This window comes from Trichechus manatus, unplaced genomic scaffold (assembly GCF_000243295.1).
Source record: "Trichechus manatus latirostris isolate Lorelei unplaced genomic scaffold, TriManLat1.0 scaffold00386, whole genome shotgun sequence".
Taxonomy (NCBI): Eukaryota; Metazoa; Chordata; class Mammalia; order Sirenia; family Trichechidae; genus Trichechus; species Trichechus manatus.
The window spans coordinates 221,559-247,033 of NW_004444322.1; the positions used below are offsets into that span (position 1 = coordinate 221,559).

The 25,475-nt window shown below is 37.5% G+C and overlaps 1 protein-coding gene across 3 annotated transcripts in view; it reads left to right on the forward strand.

The window, feature by feature from the left end:
- Positions 1-25,475, forward strand: part of ZFP30 (ZFP30 zinc finger protein) — a 221,162-nt gene that overhangs the window by 154,180 nt on the left and 41,507 nt on the right. The window contains exons 1-2 of one of the 3 annotated variants that reach the window (XM_023725742.1): positions 15,410-15,452; positions 17,628-20,192. In XM_023725742.1, coding sequence (XP_023581510.1) covers positions 17,708-19,339 — 1,632 coding nt within the window. In that variant the 5' untranslated portion in view covers positions 15,410-15,452; positions 17,628-17,707 and the 3' untranslated portion in view covers positions 19,340-20,192. Of the gene's footprint in view, positions 1-15,409; positions 15,453-17,627; positions 20,193-25,475 lie in introns of those variants that run through there. The other 2 variants (XM_023725750.1, XM_023725744.1) reach the window with 2 other exon arrangements.

A 25,475-nucleotide genomic window follows, 5' to 3' on the forward strand; every position in this document is an offset into this window, starting at 1 on the left:
TTAATGTTTCTCTTACTTGCTAATTTGCCTGTGTCCAGTTTTATGTGTATATTGCTCTCCTTTTCGCTTCATTTCCAGGTAGTGTGTGTTTCTATCTAGTTTCCTATTTAGCATGAGAATTACGTGTTGTTGTGTGCCATCAAGTTGATTCTGACTCATATTGACCCCATGGGACAGAGCAGAACTGTCCCATGTGATTTCCTAGGCTGTAATCTTTATGGGAGCAGATTACCAGATCTTTTTCTCCTGCAGAGCTTCTGGTGGGTTCAAACCGACAACCTTCTGGTTAGCAGCCAAGTGCTTAACCGCACACCACCAGGAAAGTGCTTTTTGATAACTTTTAAATTTTGATTAAATTTCCAATGAGAAAAAAGTTACAAGAATAGTGCAAAGGATTCTTGAATATAATTTACTCAAATTCACCAATTATTTACATTTTGCTTTATGATTCCTATATGTACTTGCTTGTTGTGTCTCTCCATACACACACATACACACACACACATGCACACACACACATACACAATACACACATTTTTCTGAACCATTTGAGAATAAGTTGCAGACATTGTGACCCTGTACCCTTAAACATTTCAGGGTGTTACTTCCTATGAACAAGAATATTCTTTTATATACCTATAGTACATTTCCCAAAATCAGAAATTTTAACATTTGTGAAATACCGTTACCTAATCTACAGTCCATAATCAGATTTTTTCAGTTGTCCCAATAATGTTCTATATAGCTACCCACCCTTCCCACACCCTCTCTTTCCCATGCCTTGTCCAGGATGAAGTCGAGGATCACACATTGCATTTAGTTACCATGTCTGTTTAGTGTCTTTACTCTGAAGAGCTCTTCTCTTTTTCTTTGTATTTCATGACCTTGACAGTTTTGCAGAGTACAGGCCAGTTATTTTGTAGACTGTCCCTTAATTTGGGTTTGTCTTATGCTTCCTCATGCTTATATTCAGGTTATGAATTTTGTGGTAGGAATACCGTAAAATAATGTGGTATCCTTCTCAGTGCATCATATCAGCAGATACATTTTGTTGACTTGTCTCATTATTGGAGATATTAATTTGTTAGTTAAGGTGTCATCTAGCATGTTTCTCCACTGTAAAGTTAGTAGTTGTCTCTTCGTAATTATTAAATAATTTGTGGGATATATTTTAGTGGTATGAAAATAACTTATTCTCACCAAACTTTCATCTGCTAGTTTTAGAATCCATTGATAATTATCGTCTGGACCCATTATTGTTGTTGTTGTTAGGTGCTGTCAAGTCGATTCTGACTTACAGCAACCCTATGTACAACAGAAGGAAATGCTGCCTGGTCCTGCACCATCTTCACAATCATTGCTGTCTTTGAGTCCGTTGTAGCAGCCGCTGTGTCAATCCATCTCATCGAGGGTTTTTCTCTTTTTCACTGACCATATACCTTGCCAAACATGATGTCCTTCTCCAGGGACTGGTCCCTCCTGATAACATGTCCAAAGTCTCACCATCCTCGCTTCCAAGGAGCACTCTGGCTGTATCTCTTCCAAGAAAGACTTCATCATTCTTCTGGCAGTACGTGGTATATTCAATATTCTTCGCCAACACCATAATTCAAAGGCATCAATTTTTCTTCAGTATTCCTTATTCCACGTCCAGCTTTCCAAGCATATGAGGTGATTGACTATCCATGATTGAAAATATCTTACTTTACACATGTTATCAGGAGGGATCAATCACTGGAGAAGGACATCATGCTTGGTAAAGGAGAGGGTCAGTGAAAAAGAGGAAGATCCTAGACAAGATGGATTGACAAACATCAGACACAGCCTGAAAGCCTGAATCTAGGATGCAAGATTGTACCAGACAGATACTAGCCTAGGAAATGAATTCTCAAGGACTATCCAAAACCAAAAGAATTACAACAGAAAACCAGAGAGGTTAATCTGTAATGACAACAATGTCAGAACAATAAAAGGGAATAAATGGTGTAAGTATAGAACTCTCTAATGGAAAGACAAGGTGATACCAACTTATAACAGACTGGTTCAAACCTAGGAAGATAAGGGTAAATTTCAAGGTAACCACAAAGAAAGTTAAACCTACTCATCAAAATAAGGAAGAAAAACATAAAGTTTCAGTAAAAACAAAAGAAATGAAAAAAAAATCCACAAACAAAAGGAATTCAGCACAGGAGACTAAGAGGAACAAAGAAAACGTCAGCACCACAAAAAAGCACTATTAAATGACAGCAATAAACTCACACCTATCAGTAATTACACTGAATGTAAATGGCCTAAATGTACCCATAAAGAGACAGAGTGACAGAATGGATTAAAAAAAGGATCCATCAATATGCTGTCTACAAGAGACACACATTAGAAACAAAGAAATAAATTTATTAAAAATCAAAGGATTGAAAAAAATAATTAAGCAAACAGCTACCAAAAAAGAGCAGGAGTGGCAATACTAATCTCAGATAAAATAGACTTTAGAACAAAATTCCCATAAAAGACAAAGAAGGGCAATATATAATGGTTGAAGGGACGAGCCATCACGAATACATAACCATAATAAACATCTGTGCACCCAATGACGGGGCTCCAAAATACATAAAACAAACTCTAACAGCACTGAAAAGAGAAATTGACAGTTCCACAATAAGAGTAGGAGACTTCAACACACTATTCTTGGTAAAAGACAGAACATCTAGAAAGAAACACAACAAAGATACAGAAGAGCTAAAGGGCACAATCAGCCAACTTGACCTCATAGACATATATAGAACACTCCACCCAACCGCTGCAAAGTACACATTCTTTTCCAATGCACATGGAACGTTCTCCAGAATAGACCACATCTTAGGCCACAGACCAACCCTCAAAAAAATCTGAAACATTGAGATAATATAAAGTATCTTCTCTGACCAAAACACCATTAAGATAGAAATTCACAACAAGAAGAGCAAGGAAAAAAATTCCTAGAATCAAACAAGAGTGAAAACACATCATACCAGAACTTTTGGGACACAGTGCAGTCCTCAGAGGACTATTCATAGCAATAGATGCACACATCAAAAAAGAAGAAAGGGACAAACTCAAAACATTAGCTACACAACGCAAACAAATAGAACAGCAAACAAAGCCCAGAGTCACCAGAAGAAAGAAAATAATAAAGATCAGAGCAGAAGTAAATGAAATAGAGAATGGAAAAACAATAGAAAGAATCAATGAAACCAAAAGTTGGTTCTTTGAAAGCATCAACGAAAGCGACAAACCACTGGCCAAACTGACAAAAGAAAAACAGGAGAGAACGCAAATAACCCAAATAAGAAATGAAATGGGGGACATTACAACAGACCCAACTGAAATAAAAAAGATCATAACAGAGTATTATGAAAAACTATACTCCAACAAACTTGAAAACCTAGAGGAAATGGAAAAATTTCTAGAAAGACACTACTTACCCAGACTAACACAAAATGATGTGGAAAATCTGAACAGACCCATAACAAGAGAAGAGATTGAAAAATAATAAATAAAACTTCCAACAAAAAAAAGCCCCAGCCCAGACGGCTTCACTGGAGAATTCTACCAAACATTCAGAGAAGAGCTTACATCAGTACTCCTCAAACTATTTCAGAACATAGAAAAGGAAGCAACACTTCCGAATTCATTCTATGAAGCCAGCATAAACCATGCAAAGACACAACAAAAAAAGAAAATTACAGACCAGTATCTCATGAATATAGATGCAAAAATTCTCAACAAAATTCTTGCCAGTAGAAGTCAGCATCATATCAAACAAATAATACACCACGACCAAGCAGGATTCATACCAGGTATGCGAGGATGGTTCAACATTAGAAAATCAATCAGCGTATTCCACCACATAAATAGAAGGAAGGAAAAGAATCACATGATCATCTCAATCAATGCAGAAAAGGCATTCGACGAAGTCCAACACCCATTCCTGATTTAAAAAACTCTCAATAAAGTAGGTATAGAAGGGAAATTTCTCAACATAATAAAGGGCATCTATGCAAAACCGATGGCCAACATCATTTTTAATGGAGAGAGGCTGGAAACATTCCCCTTAAGAACAGGAACAAGACAAGGGTGCCCTTTATCACCACTCCTATTTAACATTGTGCTGGAAGTCCTAGCTAGAGCAATAAGGCAAGAACAAGAAGTAAAGGGCATCTGAATTGGTAATGAAGATGTTCAACTGTCCCTATTTGCAGATGATGTAATACTATACATAGGAAAGTCAAAAGAGTCCATGAGAAAACTACTGGAACTAATAGAAAGATTCAGCAGAGTAGCAGGATACAAGCTAAACATACAAAAATCAGTTTGATTCCTATACACCAATAAAGAGAACGATTAAAAGGAAATCGGGAAAACAATACCATTTATAATAACCCTAAAAAAATAAAATACTTAGGAATAAATCTAACCAGGGATGTAAAAGGCCTATACAAAGAAAACTACAAAACACTACTGCATGAAACCAAAAGGGATCTACATAGATGGAAAACATACATGCTTATGGATAGGTAGACTCAACATTGTGAAAATGACAATTCTACCCAAAGCGATTTACAAATACAATGCAATCCCAATCCAAATACCAACAACATTCTTTAAAGAGATGGAAAAACTAATCATTAACTTTATACGGAAAGGGAAGAGGCCCCAGATCAGTAAAGCACTACTGAAGAAGAATAAAGTAGGAGGACCCCCACTACCTGACCTCAGAACCTCCTATACAGCTACAGTAGTCAAAACAGCCTGGTACTGGTACAACAACAGATAAATGGACCAATGGAACAGAATTGAGAACCCAGATGTAAATCCATCCACCTCCAGTCACCTGATCTTCAACAAGGGCCCAAAGTCCATCAAATGGGGAAAAGGCAGTCTTTTTTAACAAATCGTGCTGGCAAAACTAGATGTCCATCTGCAAAAAAAATGAAACAGGATCATACCTCACACCATGCGCAAAAACTAATTCAAAATGGATCAAAGACCTAAATACAAAGCCAGAAACTATAAAGTTCATAGAAGAAAAAATAGGATATACACTAGAGGCCTTAATACACAGCATTAAAAGGATACAAACCATAACCAACAACACATAAACTCCAGAAGATAAGCTAGATAACTGTGATCTTCTAAAAATTAAACACTTATGCTCATCAAAAGATTTCACCAAAAGAGTAAAAAAGAGAACCTACAGACTGAGAAAAAAATTTTGGCTGTTATAAATCAGACAAAGGTCTAATTGCTAAAATCCACAAGAAAATCCAACACCTCTACAACAAAAAGACAAATAGTCCGATTAGAAAATGGGCAAAGGAAATGAACAGACACTTCACCAAAGAAGACTTTCAAACAGCCAACAGACACATGAGGAAACGCTCAAGATCACTAGCCATTAGAGAAATGCAAATTAAAACCACAATGAGATACCATCTCACCCCGGCATTACTGGCACAAATGAAAAAAACAGGAAATAACAAATGCCGGAGAGGCTTCAGGGAGATCGGAACTCTTATACGCTGCTGGTGGGAATTCAAAATGATACAACCATTTTGGAAAATGATATGGCGCTTCCTTAGAAAGCTAGAAATAGAAATGCCATATGATCCAGCAATCCCACTCCTAGGAATATATCCTAGAGAAATAAGAGCCATCACACAAAGAGACATATGCACACCCATGTTCATTGCAGCATTGTTCACAATAGCAAAAAGGTGGAAACAACCTAGATGCCCCTCAACAGATGAACGGATAAACAAACTGGTACATAGACACAACGTAGTAGTGTGCAACGAGAAAGAACAATGATGAATCTGCAAAGCATCTTATAACGTGGATGAATCTGGAGGGCATTATGCTGAGTGAAATAAGTCAATCACAAAAGGACAAATATTGTATGAGACCACTACTATGAAAACTCAGGAAAAGGTTTACACACAAAAAGAAACAATCTTTGATGGTTACAAGGGAGGGGAAGGGTGGGGATGGAAAAACACTAAATAGACAATAGATGAATGGTAACTTTCATAAAGGGTGAGACAGTACACAATACTGGGGAAGCCAGCACAAATTGTACAAGGCAAGGTCATGGAAGCTCCATAGACACATCCAAACTCCCTGAGGGACCGAATTACTAGGCGGAGGGCTGTGGGGACCATGTTCTCAGGGAACATCTAGCTCAACTGGCATAACACAGTTTATATAAAGAAAATGTTCTACATTCTACTTTGGTGAAGAGCATCTAGGGTCTTAAAAGCCTGTGAGTAGCCATCTAAGATACTCCACTGGTCTTACCCCTTCAGGAGCAAAGGAGAATGAAGAAAACAAGATACAAGGGAAAGATTAGTCCAAAGGACTAATGGACCACAGCTACCACGGCCTCCACCAGACTGAGTCCAGTACAGCTAGATGGTACCCGGCTACCACCACTGACTGCCCTGACAGGGATCACAACAGAGGGTCCTGGACAGAGCTGGTGAAAAATGTAGAACAAATTTCTGACTCAAAAAAAGAGCAGACTAACTAGCCTGACAGAGACTGGAGAAACCCCGAGAGTATGGCCTTCCGGACACCCTTTTCACCCAGTAATGAAGTCACTCCAGAGGTTCACCTTCAGCCAAAGATTAGACAGCCCCATAAAACAAAACGAGACTAAGGGGGCCCACCAGCCCAGGCGCAAGGACTAGAAGGCAGGAGGGGACAGAAAAGCTGTTAATAGGGAACCCAAGGTGGAAAAGGGAGAGCGTTGACATGTTGTGGGGTTGGCAACCAATGTCGTAAAACAATATGTGTACTAACTGTTTAATGAGAAACTAGTTTGTTCTGTAAGCCTTCATCTAAAGTACAATTTAAAAAGAATGATTAATGCCAATGGGATTGGAATAACAAAGGACCGACTAGTAAGAAGTAAAGAGAACTCTGAAGAATGTAGACGTTGCAGGTATACCGAGCGGCCACTACTCCCGATGGCTGAGACAGTGCTGAAGGAGGCGGCCCTCCCAGGGCTAACGTTCAGAGCCTGTTGGAAGGGCACAGGCGTGGCTCCGTGAGAGGCGGGCTTGTTGCAGCAGCGCAGGCTGAGTAAGGTGAGGCACGCGAGGTGCCTAGGGGGCAGCAGCTGAGAAGGCACTCGCTCTGGTGTCAAATGCCTCAAATTTTGCACCCTAGGTGACTCACAAGCAGGCATCTACTGTCAGGCTCAAGTTGGTGTAGGATTGGCGTCTGAGACCGAGTGCTTCCTTACATTTTGCATTCTTAGTGCCTCACTTGCCTCACCCGAGTCGTGTCCCTGCTGTGGTGCTCTGCCAGAGGCACGTACTGGAACTTGCCATAAATCCACCCTCTAGGGTAGTGAGGAAAGCTGTTTATGGGGAGGTGTCTTACCAGAAGCCCTCGATACAAAACCGCTAGAGGAAGCTGCTGGGTGATGCAGGTGCTGGATAAACTTCTTGCACTGCAGGAGCCTGGGCTGGAGAAGCCGCCTCCCCTCCCAGAGCTGGGTGCTGGGAAAGCTGCATGAGCTGCAGGGGGCCCCCCTAGGCGCTGGAGAAGCCCGCTAGGCAAGCACACCAGAACGGGGCGGGGGGACGCCTTTTTCCTGCAATGTCTTTCAAGCATCCTTTGCTGACCGAGGTTAATATTGTGCTAACAGAGGAAAACCATTGAATAGCCCAGATGCATGTTCACAGAGTAGGCAAGAAAGGGTGAATTTAGAACTTTTAAAGAGCCCTGGTGGCACAGTGGTTTAGAACTCGGCTGCTAACCAAAAAGTCGGCAGGTCAAATCCACCAGCCGCTCTTTGGAAACCCTATGGGGCAGTTCTGCTCTGTTCTGTAGGGTCACTGTGAGATGAAATCAGCTCGACAGCAACAAGTTTGGTTTTTTGGCTTGGTGGTTCAGTGGTTAACCCTTTCATGACCCGCGGAACATACAGCAGCCACCTACATTGCCCACCTCTGAGGTCTGTTGGAAGCTACTTTCCCGCTGACGGTACGTGCTGCCGCCTCGCGGGGGCCTGAATAACTGTTTGAAATGGAAGAAATGGGCTTGTACTGCAAATTACTGTTTATACAGGTTATTGTATGAAGTGGTGCATCCTGTAGGGACGTATGTGTCCCACCAGCCTACACCACAGTCCAGAGGGTCATAAGAGTCCCAGAGGCTGTCATCCCACCAATCCTATTCCTTAGAGTCCAGAGGGACATATGTGTCCCACCAATCCAGAGTCCAGAGGAGCACACTCAGTTTAGACACGCTCAATAATTCAGCATGCATTCCATTCATGAAAAAACATATTAACAGAAAAATTAAAGTGAAAGTAATTCAGTCATGTTAAAGCACTTGGCTGCTAACCGAAAGGTCGGCGATCCAAAGCCAGCAGCTGCTCGGCAGGAGAAAGCCGTGGCAGTCTTCTTCCGTCAAGATTTATAGCCTTGACAACCCTATGAAGCGGTGCTACTCTGTCCCATATGGTCGCTGTGAATCGGAATCAACTCGACGGCAGTCGGTTTGGTTTTGGGTTGATACTTAAGGCAACAAATTGATAACTGACACAGAGTCTTCTAAGAGTTTTAAAATTAATTTTTTCAAATTTATCTCAGATTGACTTTTATGCATAATGTGAGATAGGGATATGATCCTTTTTAATGACTATCTAATTGTTCTAATACGTTTTATTGAAGAGGCTGTCTTTTTTTTCATTGATTTGCTGTGCCAGGATAGTCAGATTATAAGTTTCCATATGTGCGTGGGTGTGATTCTGGCTCTTCTGTGTCATAGTTCTGTTTTTCCATCCCTGTGCCAATGCTACAGCCAGTTAATGACTGTTGTTTTATAACGTCTTGACATTTGATAGAGCAAGTCTGTCCAGCTTGTTTTTCAGGAGTGTTTTGATCCTTTAGCCTTCCATATATCTTAGGGAATCATCGAGGCCTGTGCTTGTTGTGATTTGTAGATCAATCTGGGGACAATTGCCGTCTTTAGACAACCAGTGCTTCCTATTCATAAGAAATGACATTTCTGTTTATTTAGGAGTGGTTTGGACCAGGCAATGTTGTGTTCTGTTATACAGAAGGTTGCTGTGAGTCAGAGGCAACTCAGCGGCACCAAACAACAACAGGAGCTATTTCGTATCAGTCTGCCCACATACTGGAGCCCTGGGGGCGCGGTGGTTACGAGCTCGGCTGCTGACCAAAAGGTCAGCAGTTGGAATCCACCAGCCACTCCTTGGAAACCCTATGGGGCAGTTCTACTCTGTCCTGTAAGGTCGCTATGAGTCGGAATCGACTTGACAGGAACGAATTTGGTTTGGTCCATATGCTATACATTCCTAACTACTTTACATTGATGCTTTTTTAAAATGTTTTTTTTCTAATTTTGTTGGTGGTGGTGTAGAGATGCAGTTGACCTTTGTTTTCTGGTTTATTTTCTGACAGTTTTGCTAACTTTCTTACCAACTCCAATAATGTATTAGAGAATCTTTTAGATTTTCTTATGTATGCAACCACAAGCTCGGCAAACATTATCATTTCGTTTCTTGCTTTCCGGTGCTTACATAGATTACTTGCTACAACTTTTAAGGCCATGCATTCAATATTTTGTCATTTGCTGTGTTCATTCCCGTGTTTCATAGATAATATTTATCACTATAAGGAAACGCCTTTCTACTCATAACTTGTTAACAGTTTTTTTCTTCTTATTTTATTATTGGATGTTCAGTTTTATCAAATTAGTGTTGTTAGGTGCCATCGAGTTGGTTCTGACTCATAGCAACCTTGTACAACAGAACGAAACACTGCCTGGTCCTGAGCCATCCTCACAGTCGTTGTTATGCTTGAGCCCATTGTTGCAGCCACTGTGTCAATCCATCTCGTTGAGGGTCTTCCTCTTTTTCACTGACCCTCTACTTTACCAAGCATGATGTCCTTCTCCAGGGACTGATCCCTCCTGATAACATGTCCACAGTATGTGATACGAAGTCTCGCCATCCTTGTTTCCAAGGAGCTTTCTGGCTGTACTTCTTCCAAGACAGATTTGTTTGTTGTTCTGGCAGTCCATGGTCTATTCAGTATTCTTTGCCAACTCCACAATTCAAAGTCGTCATTTCTTCCTCGGTCTTCCTTATTCATTGTCCATCTTTCACATGCATATGAGGCGATTGAAAACACCATGGCTTGGGTCAGGTTCACCTTAGTCTTCAAGGTGACATCTTTGCTTTGTTAACACCTTAAAGAGGTCTTTTCCAGCAGACTTTGTCTGATTTCTTGACTGCTGCTTCAATGCACTTTCATTGTGAATACAAGTAAAATGAAATCCTTGACAACTTCAATCTTTTCTCTGTTCATCATGATGTTGCTTATTGGTGAGTTGTGAGGAGTTTTGTTTTCTTTATGTTGAGGTGTAATCCATACTGAAGGCTGTGTCTTTGATCTTCATTGTAAGTGGTTCAAGTCCTCTTCACTATCAGCAAACCAGATTGTGTCATCTTCATACTGTAGGTTGTTAATGAGTCTTCCTCCAATCCTGATGCCCCATTCTTCTTCACAGAGTCCAGCTTCTCGGATTATTTGCTCAGCATACAGATTGAATAGGGATGGTGAAAGGACCCTGACGCATACCTTTCCCGACTAGTTCTGTTACCCTTGTTCTGTTTGAACGACTACCTCTTCACCTGTGTACAGGTTCTTCATGAGCACAATTAAGGGTTCTGGAACTCCCATTCTTTGCAATGGTGTCCATAATTTGCTATGATCCACATAGTCGAATACCTTTGCATAGTCAAATTATTATTTTCTACTTATTTTTCCTCTTTAATCTGTTAATATAGTCAGTTACATTATTAGATTGTCTAATGTTGAAGCAACTTTATAGTCTTTAAATAAAATCCACTTAATCACAGTAATTTCTTTTTTATTACTTAGACTTTTTTAGACTTCTGTTAGACTTTTTTTTACTTTCTTTATATCTATGCTCATAAATTAAATTAGCCTGAAATTATTCTCTTATGTAGTCCTTATTTGATATCATAGCTTTACTAGTTTCATTAGATAAATTGATGAGTGTTCTGTCTCTTTTTTCCTAAAATTTCAAAAGTTTTTAAAAAATATTTTGTGTATACATAGATGTATAGAATATATTGTACCATTTAAAAAATATGTATATAACCACCATGAAGTTTCAGAAATATTGCTATAGTACATTAAAAGTCCTTCTCCTATCCAAACCAAATTAATCCGTCTCACTCCCCCACTGAAGTGTAACCATTAAACAGACTTTTGTAAAAATAATTCCCTTGCAATTACAGAAAAATTTACTAACTTTGTATGACTCCCTAAAGAATGTTTTATAGTTTTTCTTGCTTTTAAACTTTGTATAAATAGAATCATACTGTATATGTTCTTTTGTAACTTTGGTATATTATGTTTTTTAAAATTCATGTTGATGAGTTCAGCTATAACTTATTTTCATTACTATATGCTATTTCATTGTGTGACTATCACAGTTTATTTAACCAATATGTATTTTTTACAGATAATTGGATTTCCAGCCTTTTACTTTTAATAAAAACTCTTGATATTAACATTCTAGTATGTTTTTTTCTGCACATGTGCAAGAATTTCAATAGGGTACCTGCCTATGATTGGAATTGCTGGGTCATCAGACACATGCATGTTCACCTAGATAATGCCACACTCTTTTCCAAAGTGGTTGTATGCACTTCTACTTCCAACAGTGTACGTTTTCCTGTTGTTCCACATCCTTACCAACACTCGAATTGTCAGACTTTTTACCTATCTAACGTATATGTAGTGATATCTGTCTGTGGTTTTAATTTGCATTCTCTTGATTACTCATGAAACTAAGCATCTTTTCATTTGAGCTTCCTTTTCGATTTTTTTGTTTAACTTTTTCTTAATGATTTAGAAGAGTTCTGTGTATTTTAGATACTAGTTCTTTGACAGTTAAATGTGTTGTAAATATCTTCTGTTCTATAGCTTGCTTTTTTATTCTTTATAGTGCATTTATTCATAACTGAGCTATGAATCATGTTTACTTTCTTGTACAACTTTGTTTTCCATCTGATTAATGTTACTTTTTTTTTAAGGGGGGTGATGCCTCATTGCACATATGTCTAATCACTAATTCATACTTCTTAAAGTCTGCCAAAAAATAAATCTTTTCACAATATCTTCAAACATACCAGGAAATCTCTGTTTCCTGTTTTTAGAGACATCCCTCCTTAACCCTTTGTTATACTTCTCCAACTACATGCTTTTTAAGATTTTTGCACAAGCATTATTTCCCTTCTCTTTAAATTTTTTTCCTTTCTCTGTGTGAAGTTCTTTATTTTTGGATATCATGCCTTTCTGTTTCTTGGTTTACTCCCTTTTTGGTAGAGTTGGCCTATACCCATTACCGTTGCTGTTGAATCTATTCCAACTCATAGCAACCCTACAGGACAGAGTAGAACTGCCCCATAGAGTTTCCAAGGAGCAGCTGGTAGATTTGAAATGACCTTTTGGTTAGCAGCCAAACACTTAACCACTGCGCCACCAGGGCCCCAGCATATCTGAAGAGAACTTTTTCAACCATCATATTGATTGTTTGGCTGGGCTTGGAATTCTACATTGAAAATATTTTCCCTCAGAATTTTGAAGTTATCTGTCTTAAACTGGGTTCTCTAGAGAAGCGAAACCAACAAATTGTATAAATATATATATAGAGAGAGATTTATATCAAGGAGATGGCTCACTCGGTTGTATAGGCTGGAACTTCCCAAGTCTGTGGATCAGGATAGAGGCTTCTCCTGATTTGCATAGCCACAGGGGCTGGCAAACCCAAGACTGACAGGTCGGAGATCACGGCTCTTGCTCACAGGCTGCAAGAATCCACGAATCCCCAGATTGGCAGGCAAGACTGCAGGCAAGCTGCTAGCTCAAGTCCCAAGAACTGGAGGTCAGACAAACAGGAGCCAGCTGCAGAATCCAGAATGAGCAAAAGTTCTCAGCCTTGCCAAAATGTCTATTTATATTCAGTTGCAGGCCACATGCCCAAGGGAATTCCCTTTCAACTAATTGGCTACTCACAGAAGATCCCATTATGGGGGGTGATCACATATCAAATCTCAACAGGGAAGTGATCACAACATTATACGGCTGCCAAAGCACTTAGAATCATGGCCCAGCCAAGGTGACACACAATCTTACCATCACATCATGACTTCTACCTTACTGTATTGTCCAGAACTTCAAAACCATTTGTATTCCCGGTCCTTTATGTATGCCCTGTTTTCTCCCCTCGGAAGCTTTTAGGGTCATCTCTTTGTTCCCAGGATCCTAAAATTTAATGAAAATATATCTTAGTGTGGATTCTTTTTTTTTTATTCTTTATACGAGGTAAACCAAGTAGATACTTTAAACAGGAGGATGTTCTTTAGCTCTGGGAAATTTTCTTGAATGATAATTTTTTAAAGCAATCTGGTAATTTCTGTTTTCCTTGAAAAACTTAAGACCTATAGTAAAATTAAAAGAATATTCCAGTGAACCTTATATACTCATCACCTAAATTTACTAATTGTTAGCATTTCGCTACATTTGCTTTATCTTTCTAAATACACACACTCACACATGCACACACTTTTTTCTCCAGAATCATTTGAAAGTAAATTGCTGACATTTTGATATTTTATCCTAAATAATTTCAGCGTGTACCTCCTAAGTAAAGGGACATTTTCCAAAGGATGACAACAACATATCAAAGCTAAGAAAATGAACGTTAGTTCACTAATATCTCAAACATTTCATGTTCATATATCTCTAATAGTTCCCAAAATGTCTTTTTTACATGCTTTTTGTGTTTTTTGTTTGCTTGCTTGCTTGATATAGGGTCCAATCAAGATGCGTGTATTGTTTTTGTTGTTGGATTTCTATGTTGCCATTGTTGTTATTTGCCATCAAGTCTATTCCAATTCATGTTGACCCCATGTGTATCAGAGTAGAACTGTGATCCATAGGGTTTTCAAGGCTGTGACCTTTCAGATACAGACTGCCATGCTTGTGTTTTGATGTACCTCTGGCTAGGTTCAAACCACCAACCTTTCGGCTAGTAGTCCAACCCTTAACCATTTGTGCCATCCAGAGACTCCTTGGGTCTCGTTAGTCTCTTTTAACATAGAACACTCTCATCTTTTTTATTTTTTTTAAATGACATTGAATTTTGGGGAGAATCTAAAAGAGACAGTTGTCTTATAGAATGTCCTACAACCTCCATTTGTCTGATGACTTTTTCATGGAAACAGCAGCCTTTGATTCAGGGTAAATGTTTAAGTAGAATACTACATATATAATATGGTAGTATACCTTTTATTGCCTCATGTCAAACTCATGGCAGTGAAGTCAGTTCCAACTCATAGCAACCCTATAGGACAGAGTAGAACTGCCCTATAGAGTTTCCAGGGAGCGACTGATGAATTCAAACTGCTGACCTTTTGGTTAACAGTCTAGCTCCTAACCACTGTGCCACCAGGATTAAGAGGAGGTACATAATGTCAGGGTGTTACCTATTGGTGATGCCAAATCTTCCCAGTGTAAAAGTATGTATTTTCCTTTATTGTTAGTAAATGATCTGTGGAGTGATACTTTGAGACCAAGTGAATATCCTTTTCCCCAACAGCTGTTCACTTTGTGGCTTTAGAATCCATTGATGTTCCTTGCCCAAATCCATTAATACATTGGTGATTTCAAATGGCAGTTTTCAGATTGCTTCATTCCTTCCAGCACTCTACCTGACAATTGATAGATGCTTAGTAAACTTTTAAAAATGATCTTCTCTCATTATATGGACTTCCTTTCATGACCTTCCAATTTTCTTTTCTTTTTTGTTTTCTGTCTGTATATATTTTTGCACTACTTTTAAACAGAGTTCCTTCATTTATTTTCTAACCCATCTAATGATTTGTTTTTACTCCTATTTAATATTTTCATTTTCCAAGAATACAATTTTGCCTCATAATATTCCTTTTATAGTATTCATTCTTGCATAATATGTGAATAGCTTCTCATATTCCATGAGGATATTTATTGTGACTTCTGTAGTTTTCCCTTTTTCCTGACATAGACTGTCTTTCTTCTGAGTTCCTTTAGTTGCTCAGTTTGTTTGATCTTTTTTATGTTACAGACTTCCCACAAATATCTGATGATGTTTGCCTATTTGTATTTTAGAGTGGACACTGATTTAGCTTGTTGTGTATCAATTGATGGAATCCCTGGGTGGTGCAAACAGTTAATGTCCTTGGCTGCTAGCTAAAAGGCACTTCAGAAGAAAGGCCTGCTGATCTACATCTGAAAAGTCCACTGCTGAAAACCCTATGTATGGAGCACAGTTCTACTCTGATACACATGGGTTGCCGTGAATCGGTGAGTCATCTCGACAGCAACTGGTTGGTTGGTTGGTTAGTTAATGTCAACTGATAGACTTTCAGAGGTACCTAGTGTCTCAGTTTCTTATGCCTCCTGGGGTTCTGCAGCATGAATCACCCCCTTCTGGGTTTTCCTTACTTTTGGTTTAGGTTTCATCTTTCTTTGGTTTGTTGTTAGTCATCATTTATCTTTAGGTTTTCAACTTTAAAAGCATTTTGGCTGCTATTTCCCCTTCAATTCTCTTTGATTTTGTGGGTTTTTTCCTTTTTAAAAATCCCATTTCATTCCTTTTAGTGCGATTTTAAAGGGGGCAGGGATAACTGCATGGGCTCCATCTGCCTATTTGAGAGAAAGTATCTCCTCTTTCTAGAGAAATCTTGTTTTTAGAAGTTTATTTTAAAAGATAATAAATTTTAAAACTCATTAGCCATTCAATAATATATTTTGATTTTTTTCACATTCCATGAAATTAGCAGAAATTATCTTCACCTCATGTAGCAGACATTACACATTCAAACAAATATGAAATTTTCAGTTGCAGAGAACGAATATGTAAAGAAAAATTACAAAAACAAAGCACCAAGAAAGGAAGAAAAAAGAATGCTCTGAGAAATAATGGCATGGGAGGAGTTGCATAATTCAGACTGAGCATTCAGGAAGTATCTATAATGGTATATGCCATTTAACAGAGATCTGAAAGATAGCCAGAAACTTACAGGTCCAAGAGCAGGGGAAGTGGGGGGCCTGATGGGAGAACATTTCAGGCAGATGAAATTATGGCAGGAGTGGGTATCAATATAGCTTAGTGCATTTGAAGAACTGAGAAGGCCAACATAGTTACAGCTTATTGTTGGAGGCAGGAGGTAGCAAGTTAAAAAGGCAGGCAGGCACCAGATCACTGAGGAAATTTCAAGGCCAAGTTAAGGAGTGTGAGTCTCATCCTAAGGGCAGTAGGATTGAAACCTTTTGAACAGGGCACTTCCAGGCTAAATATCACTCTAGTTGCTAAGGGTGCAAAACTGGAAATGCAGGCAGCTGGATAAAATGTGGTATTAGTGTCTTAATTAAGAGATGATCCAGGTTTGGATTAGCCATTTACCGTGGAGATGGAAAAACAGTTTCAAGAGATAATCAAGGCCTAGTCTAAACAAGCTTCTATGAGTGTTATGGGAAGACTGATGCTGGAATGTTTTCAGCTTTGGGATTCCAATATTTGCTCAGGGTCTTACTTGATCTCTTCAAATCAGTTTCCTTTCCTAGTCTCTTATTGTTTAGCAAATAAATATTCCAAAATAATCACTACCACTTTGTGGTTACACTTTGTAAGTACAATAAATAGATTATGTGTGGTTTCAAAATCATTCAAAAATCATTAGAGCTGAAGTTCAAAATACTCATCTATTTGCATCCTTCGTGTAATCTTCCAATAGTATCACATTATCTTCTACCTTCTTCTCTTCCTTTCTCTGACTTTAAAACTGGCTTCTCAGTGACTTCCTGCTGTAGCCCTTGCTGAGTCCCCTCTTCTCCCAAGGAAAACAGAATTCCCAGTAAAACATTGCTCTTATCAAATGGCATAAATAAGCCATGTCTAGCCACGGAATAATCTTCCCTCTCCATTGCTCATTCTAAACTCATTTAACAGTTGAGTCTTTCATCAGTATACTGCTACATCTGGAGTGCCTTTTTTATCTCCTTCAGATTATATACAAACTATAGTTGTTACTTATCCTTTGACCCTCCATTTATTCCAGATTTTCCCTCCCAGGCGTAGCTAGTTAATGCTCCCAACAACCCTAGGAAATAGAAACAATACTCATTTATAAATATATATGACATTAGAGTCATCCTCTAACAAAACTAGGATGGGGTCAAAACATCTGTATACTTATCAGGCTCCCCAGTTCTGCAGGGAATTTTTATCTAAAACACTATTTATGAACAATTGACTTAATCTATTTTCCTAAATACCTTCTTCACCTTCCAGTGTGACTTCTTCTTAGTCTTTACTTTCCTAGCCTCTTTCTCAGATTGCCCAATCATATTTGAGAATTGTATAAGCCATTTACGTTTTATGAAATTAACTTCAGTTGTCTTCCACCTCTAGTATAAAAGTTTCATTTTTCCCAGAACACAGAAAAAGTGAATGTTTGTTTTTATATTTTCTTTCAGACTGTGAATCAAAGTGTGTGACCAAGAAATTATTTCTGAAAAAGGAGATTTATGGAATAGAATCATCCTGATGGGAGATAATGGAAAGATTTACAAAGCACAGCATTGAGTGCTCACATTTCCGAGATGATTGGGAATGTAAAAGCCAGTGTGTGAGAAAACAAGGATCTCAGGAAGGACATTTCAGTCAAATGATATTTACTCCTGAAGACATGCCCACTTTCAGTCATGATCCACCTTTAATAGTACATCAAAGATTTACAAGTGAAGAGCAATCCTGTGAATGCAAGAAATATGAGAAATCCCTTATAAATGACTTTCAACTCCCTGCACATCAGAGAATTCATATTGGCAAGAAATTCTATGAATGCAAGGAATATGAGAATGCCCTTAGTAAGGACTTTTACCTTACCCAGCATCAGAGAATTCATACTGATGAGAAACCCTTTGAATGTAAAGAATGTGGGAAGGATTTTAGTTTTGTATCTGTCCTTATTCGACATCAGCGAATTCATACTGGTGAAAAACCGTATGAGTGTAAAGAATGTGGCAAGGCCTTTGGTAGTGGTGCAAACCTTGCTTACCATCAGAGAATTCATACTGGTGAGAAACCTTACGAATGTAAGGAGTGCGGGAAGGCCTTTGGTAGTGGCTCAAACCTTACTCACCATCAGAGAATTCATACTGGTGAGAAACCCTATGAATGTAAGGAATGTGGGAAAGCCTTTAGTTTTGGATCAGGCCTTATTCGACATCAGATAATTCACAGCGGGGAAAAGCCTTATGAGTGTAAGGAGTGTGGGAAGTCCTTTAGTTTTGAATCAGCCCTTACTCGGCATCACAGAATGCACACAGGTGAGAAACCTTATGAATGTAAGGATTGTGGGAAGGCCTTTGGCAGTGGTTCAAACCTTACTCAACATCGGAGAATTCATACTGGTGAGAAGCCCTATGAATGTAAAGTATGTGGAATGGCCTTTAGTAGTGGCTCAGCCCTTACTCGGCATCAGAGAATTCATACTGGTGAGAAACCATATGTATGTAATGAATGTAGGAAGGCCTTTAGTTTTGGATCAGCTCTTACACGACATCAAAGAATTCACACTGGTGAGAAACCTTATGTATGTAAGGAATGTGGGAAGACTTTTAATAGTGGCTCAGACCTCACTCAGCATCAAAGAATTCACACTGGTGAGAAACCCTATGAGTGTAAGGAATGTGAGAAAGCCTTTAGAAGTGGTTCAAAACTTATTCAACATCAGAGAATGCACACTGGTGAGAAACCCTATGAATGTAAACAATGTGGGAAGGCCTTTAGTAGTGGCTCAGACCTTACTCAACACCAGAGAGTTCATACTGGTGAGAAACCCTATGAATGTAAGCAATGTGGGAAGGCGTTTGGTAGTGGCTCAAAACTTATTCAACACCAGATAATTCATACTGGTGAAAAACCCTATGAATGTAAGGAATGTGGAAAGTCTTTTAGTAGTGGCTCAGCACTTAATCGGCACCAGAAAATACACACTGGTGAGAAACCCTACAAATGTAAGGAATGTGGGAAGACCTTTAGCAATGGTTCAAACCTTACTCAACATCGGAAGATTCATACAGGTGAGAAACCTTATGAGTGTAAGGAATGTGGTAAACGTTTTGGAAGGAGTTCAGATTTTAGGCAACATATGAAACGTCATTCTGGTGAGCTCTTGAATTAGAAAATCTATGAATTGGAATTACATGGTTAAGAAAGGACTTCTAACACTGGTGAAAGCCCCTACAAATGTAATTAAAGAACAAAAGCTTCACTTAAGATTCACAGGTTAATCAACCTGAAAGAATTCCTACAGGAAAAGACAATAACAACCTACTCTGATGGAAATAAATATTTGAAGACCTTTATTTTTCCATTAACTTCAGAAAATTGATTCTTGTGACTAGAAAAAATGAAAAAAAATTTATTGTAGTTTACCTTTAAACATTGAAAAATTTTTTGGGGGGTTAACTGCTACTTTGATTATTTTTTTAATGTTCTTAAATTTTTGTGTATTATGCTAATCCATCTCAAAATTATTTTAAGTTATTTATTGAAGGTCTAAATTTACCCTTTTTCCCCTCCCCAGATTATCATCCTAATACCATTTATTCAATAACCTTATCTTTTTTTGTCTTGTTTTTTATTGCCTGTTTGATGATTAGTTATATTTTTATTTATATAAACTTGGATATCAGGTCAGTCTTTGCCTTTTAAATCCCTAGGTCAGTGATTGTATCTGTGTCTCATCATATTTAAGTTATTGTTCCTTCTTTAAAGTTTGATAGATCTGTACCTTTTGTTTGGAAGATTGTGTTATTATTTTCCTTTTATACTCTTTTTGCAAAACAATTTTCCCTCATAAAAATGTAGAGAAGAACAATAACAAAAAAAAGATACAGTTATCTGTAATCTTACCAATCGTATATAATCATTGTCAAACTTTTAGAGCAAACTCTTTAAGACTGTATCTGTTGTTTTAAAGAAATAGAGATTATGTTATACTATAACCAGCCTTAAATATTCTTTGTTAAATACCTTGCTACTATTTTATTTGCTTTATAATGTTCACCTGTCTATCAAACCATTATTTTGTTAAGTATTGAAATATATGCCATTATAAGCAGTTACTTTGATGGCCCCTTTTGAATATGTGTTTGCATTACTTATTTATTGTTCTTTTCAGAGATAATGTGTGGTTATCTTCTGCTTGAAAAAGATTTATACGTTAGGTAAAGTTGAACCACCCCTTTGACATCATCCCCCACCTCAGTTCCTTCACCAGTGTTAACTAACTTACTATCCTTCCAGATCCTTTAGTATGCATATATAAGTAACTGTGGAAATACACAATAACTTTTTATGACTTTTATACTTCTATATCTTCATAATGTACATATGGTAAAGTGTACATAATTAGAGTAACTACTTCAGAGGCTTGTTGGATTCTATAGTTGTGCCTATCACATAGTAAATGCTTGGTAAATATTAGCTGTCATCCTTACTATCATCTTCTCAGTCTTTATTCTTATTGTTTATGGAAAGACTTTTCACCATGAGCCACATCTTACTCTACATCAAAGATATCATAATGGGTAAAGACATTAATGTAAATGAATATAGGAAAAGTTTGATCAACATTCATTCCTTAACAAACAAGGGATAATCCTAAAGAAAAAACGTGAGATTGTAAAGTGTGAGAAGGCAAATGCTGCATCATAAAATTTATACCAGGATAGAAATAAAAAGCCTTTCCAAAAAAATCTGAATACTAATTCAGTATCCACATACAGAATTCTTTGGTTAAAAATAAAAATTTAATTTCTTTTGAAATGTCAGTGAGTACGCCACATAGTAAAACCTGTGAGGACCTGCCAAATCTACACAGGAAAATTTATAGCTCTATATTCATTTATATGTTATCAGAGAGATTATGAATAAAGAAACTAAGCCTATAACCCAAGAAGCTAAACAAGAAATAACAACAAAAACCCCAAGGACAATGAAAGATAAAACGTAAAAGAAAAATTATTTAAGTAGAAAAAAAAAAGCTAATAATCAAAACCTGATTTTTAAAGAAAACAAAAACATAATTAGCAATTCTGGTAAAGGAAAAATATGAAGAACATTACACATGAAAAAAGGCCATTAGGTTTAGAGATTTTACAGTATATTACTATCACATATAACTTCTTAATAAATTTGAAAATTAAAATGCACGTATTGGAAAACCCACCAGACACACTGCCATGAAGTCGATTCTGACTCAGCGACCGTATAGGATAGAGTAGAGCTGCCCCATAGGGTTTCCAAGGTGGCAAATCATTACAGAGGAGACTGCCACAACTTTCTCCCATGGACAGGCTGGTGGGTTTGAATCACTGACCTTTCGGTAGCCGAGTGCTTTAACCACTGTGCCACCAGGGCTCCTTATTTTAAAAAAAAGGGGGTCTAATTCACCAGAACTGACTTAGAGAGGCATAGAAGTGCTTAGTACGTGAGGAATATAAAGCAATAATGCCTATATCCAGGAAGGCTGGGGGTAAAATTCCACTACCCGAAGTTATAGCAGGTCGTTTTTCTGCCCCCTACCCACAGTCAGATCCCTTGAGGGAGAATATTCGACTTACAATCGCATTCTTCATAGGAAAAAGGGACAAAAGATTAAAACAATCGGCACTAATATGTTTTATTATTTGAGAGAATTGGATATTATTTAATCTTTTTTAAAAGCCATGCAATTGGAATAATTAAAAACAGGCTAAATTACCTTATTTCATTGTATCTAAAAAGACTCATACTGTAGGCTGCACCATTTTTTATATACTAAAAATTAAAAATTTCTTCATATTAATCTATAATAGATAATTGATTACAAATTGGCATTTTCAGAGTTGTCAAAATGTGGAAAAAAGTATTTCAGAATTGAAAAAGTACTTTTTATGTTCCTAAGAAATCATTCTTTAGATTTGCATATTATTACTATAGGATAACGTGTAATTGACTTTCAATTTTTAGTCTCTATATCTCTACTCATAACTTTATTGATTTTTAAACCATTTTATTCCTCTAAATTGATTTGAAGGAGACACATTCATTTTAAGTGTTTCAAAATACCTGCACTTGGTTTTCTTTATGCTTTCAACTATTTTTCTTTTTCTTTTTTGCTCTTTTCTAGTTCACAAATTCATTTCATTATTTTCTTATATTTTTGATGTATTATGTTTATTTTCTTTGGATGTTGTTAGTTGTTGTTAGATGCTGTTGAGTTGGTTCTGACTCATAGCGACCCTATATACAACAGAACAAAATATTGCTCCATCCTGCACCATCCTCACAAACGTTGATATGCTTGAGTGCATTGTTGCAGCCACTGTGTCAATCCATCTTGTGGAGGGTCTTCCTCTTTTTCACTGACCCTCTACTTTACCAAGCATGATGTCCTTCTCCAGGGACTGATCCCTCCTGGGTGGAATACAGATAATTAGTCCATGGACTTTCAATCTCTTTTAAATTGAAAGCATTTAAGAATACAAGATTTCCTCTGAATATTGCTTTAGCTGTATCTCAGGTGTTTTTAACTTCTGGATAATTCTCATTTTAAGTTAACTTAGTTTTGTATTCATTAGTTACCTAATACTGTTTTTTGCTAAATTTTTGAAAACTTTTTCCAAAATACTATCTAACATATGGAATTATAATGTTTGTGACCTATGAAAACCTCACTAAAGAGTTAAAAGTTTAATATATTCTTTATGGCCAATTACAAGTTAGGTTTTGTGTTTTTTAACCATAAGCTGTGAAATGATGTATATTCTCTGTAATACAGAAAATTCTATTGTAGTATATTAAGCTTGTCAGTTACATTATTTACGTAGTCTCTGGTGATTTTCTTTGATTTTTTTTTATTCTGAAAAATGTGCATAAAATACCCAAGTATATTTTCTTCAACATCACTTACTAACATAGGAGTTTTTACTTTTTGCACTGGTTTTTGTTGTTGTGTGCAGTCAAGTCGATTCTGACTCATAGCAATCCTTATGTAACAGTAGAACTGCCCCCATAGTGTTCCTAGGCTGTAATCTTTATGGAAACAGATTGCCAGATCTTTTCTCCCACGGAGCTGCTAGATGGTATATTTTTCACTGCATAAAGTTAATATATTACTCATAGGTTTTATTATACATAATGATGTTGCATTCCACTTTTTCTAATATTAATATTGAAACTTCTGCTTTGACCAGTGCAGCAAACTTGTATTAGCTTGTTTTAGGTGTATTCTTGTAAAGAACATATAGTTGTGGGGTTTTTTTTGTTTTTTTTTTACAAATCCAATCTGACAGTCTCTGTTCTATAATTGGAGCATTTCACACAAACACATACACATTTTTTGAAAACTGAAATATTTGTTTTTATTCTTTTCATTTTATTTTTAAGTGAGTTATATGTGGTTAATGGAGCCCTGGTGGTGCAGAGGTTAAGAGCTCAGCTGCTAATCAAAAGGTCGGCAGTTCGAATCCACCAGCCACTCCTTGGAAACTCTATGGGGCAGTTCTACTCTGTCTTACAGGGTTACTATGAGTCGGAATCCACTCGATGGCAATGTGTTTGGTTTTTATATGTGGTTAATACTCCATGAAGTCACCTTCTAAATGCCCTTCTCTATCACAAAGAGTGAAAATATACTAAATTTCCCAAACCCTGTTGCAGCTTTTTCCTATGTGAACACTCCAATGGTTTCTATTCATCTCTCTTTAAAGATAGGAGATTTCTAAGACTCCAACTTTGGATCTCCTTTTATTTTTATATTAACTCCCTTGGTGATCTCATCCAAATGTATTTTTTACCCTGAATACCACACTCATAATGAAGTAAAAGAGCTGAACAGAAGATTTCAAAGGGCTGCTCAAGAAGACAAAATAATGTGCAAAGACCTGGAGTTAGAAAAGCAAAAGGGAAAAACACACTCAACATTTCTCAAGCTGAAAGAATTGAAGAAAAAATTAAAGCCTTGAGTTGCAATATTGAAGGATTCTACAGGGAAAATATTGATTGACACAGGAAGAATGAAAAGAAGATGGAAAGAATACACAGAATCACTGTACCAAAAAGAACTGGTCGATGTTCAAACATTTCAGGCGGTAGCATATGATCAAGAATCAATGGTACTGAAGGAAGAAGTCCAACCTGCACTGAAGGGAATTGCAAAAAAAAAAAGGCTCCAGGAATTGACAGAATACCAATTGAGATGGTTCAACAAACGGATGCCGTGCTGAAGGTGCTCACTTGTCTATTTCAAGAAATTTGGAAGACAACTTCCTGGTCACCTGAGTGGAAGAGATCCATATTTGTGCCCATTCCAAAGACAGGTGATCCAACGGAATGCAGAAATTATCAAACAATATCATTAATATCACACACAAGTAACATTTTGCTGAATATCATTAAAAATGGTTGCAGCAGTACATTGACAGGGAACTGCCAAAAGTTCAAGCTGAATTTTGAAGACTATGTGGCATGAAGGCTATCATTGCTGACGTCAGATGGATCTTGGCTGACAGCAGTGAGTACTAGAGTGATGTTTACCCGCGTTTTATTGACTATGCAAAGGCATTCGACTGTGTGGATCATAACAAATTATGGATAACATTGCGAAGAATGGAAATTCAAGAACACTTAATTGTGCTAGTGAGGAACCAGTACATATATCAAGAGGCAGTCGTTTGAACAGAACAAGGGGAAACTGTGTGGTTTACAGTCAGGAAAGGTGTGTGTCAGGATCGTATCCTTTCACCATACTTGTTCAATCTCTATGCTGAGCAAATAATTCGAGAAGCTGGATTATATGAAGAACAGGGAACCAGGATTGTAGGAAGACTCATTAACAACCTGCATTATGCACATGACACAACCTTTCTTGCTGAAAGTGAAGAGGACTTGAAGCACTTACTGATAAAGATCAAAGACTAAAGCCTTCACTATGGATTACACCTCAACATAATGAAAACAAAATTCCTCACAACTGGATCAATAAGCAACATCATGATAAATGGAGAAAAGATTGAGATCAATGATTTCATTTTACTTGGATTCACAATCAACACCCATGGAAACAGCAGTCAAGAAATCAAACGAGACTTCTGGCAAAATGGCGTTCTAGGCAGAAGCACCAAGCCATCCCTCCACAGCAAAGATCTGAAAAACTAAGCCAAACAGAGAAAACAACAATCCTGAAATGCTAAAACATCAAATGAAGAGATAAAGAACTCAGCCAAACACCAAATGGAGTGAGAAAACTGACAGAGAATGGAGAGCAAGGA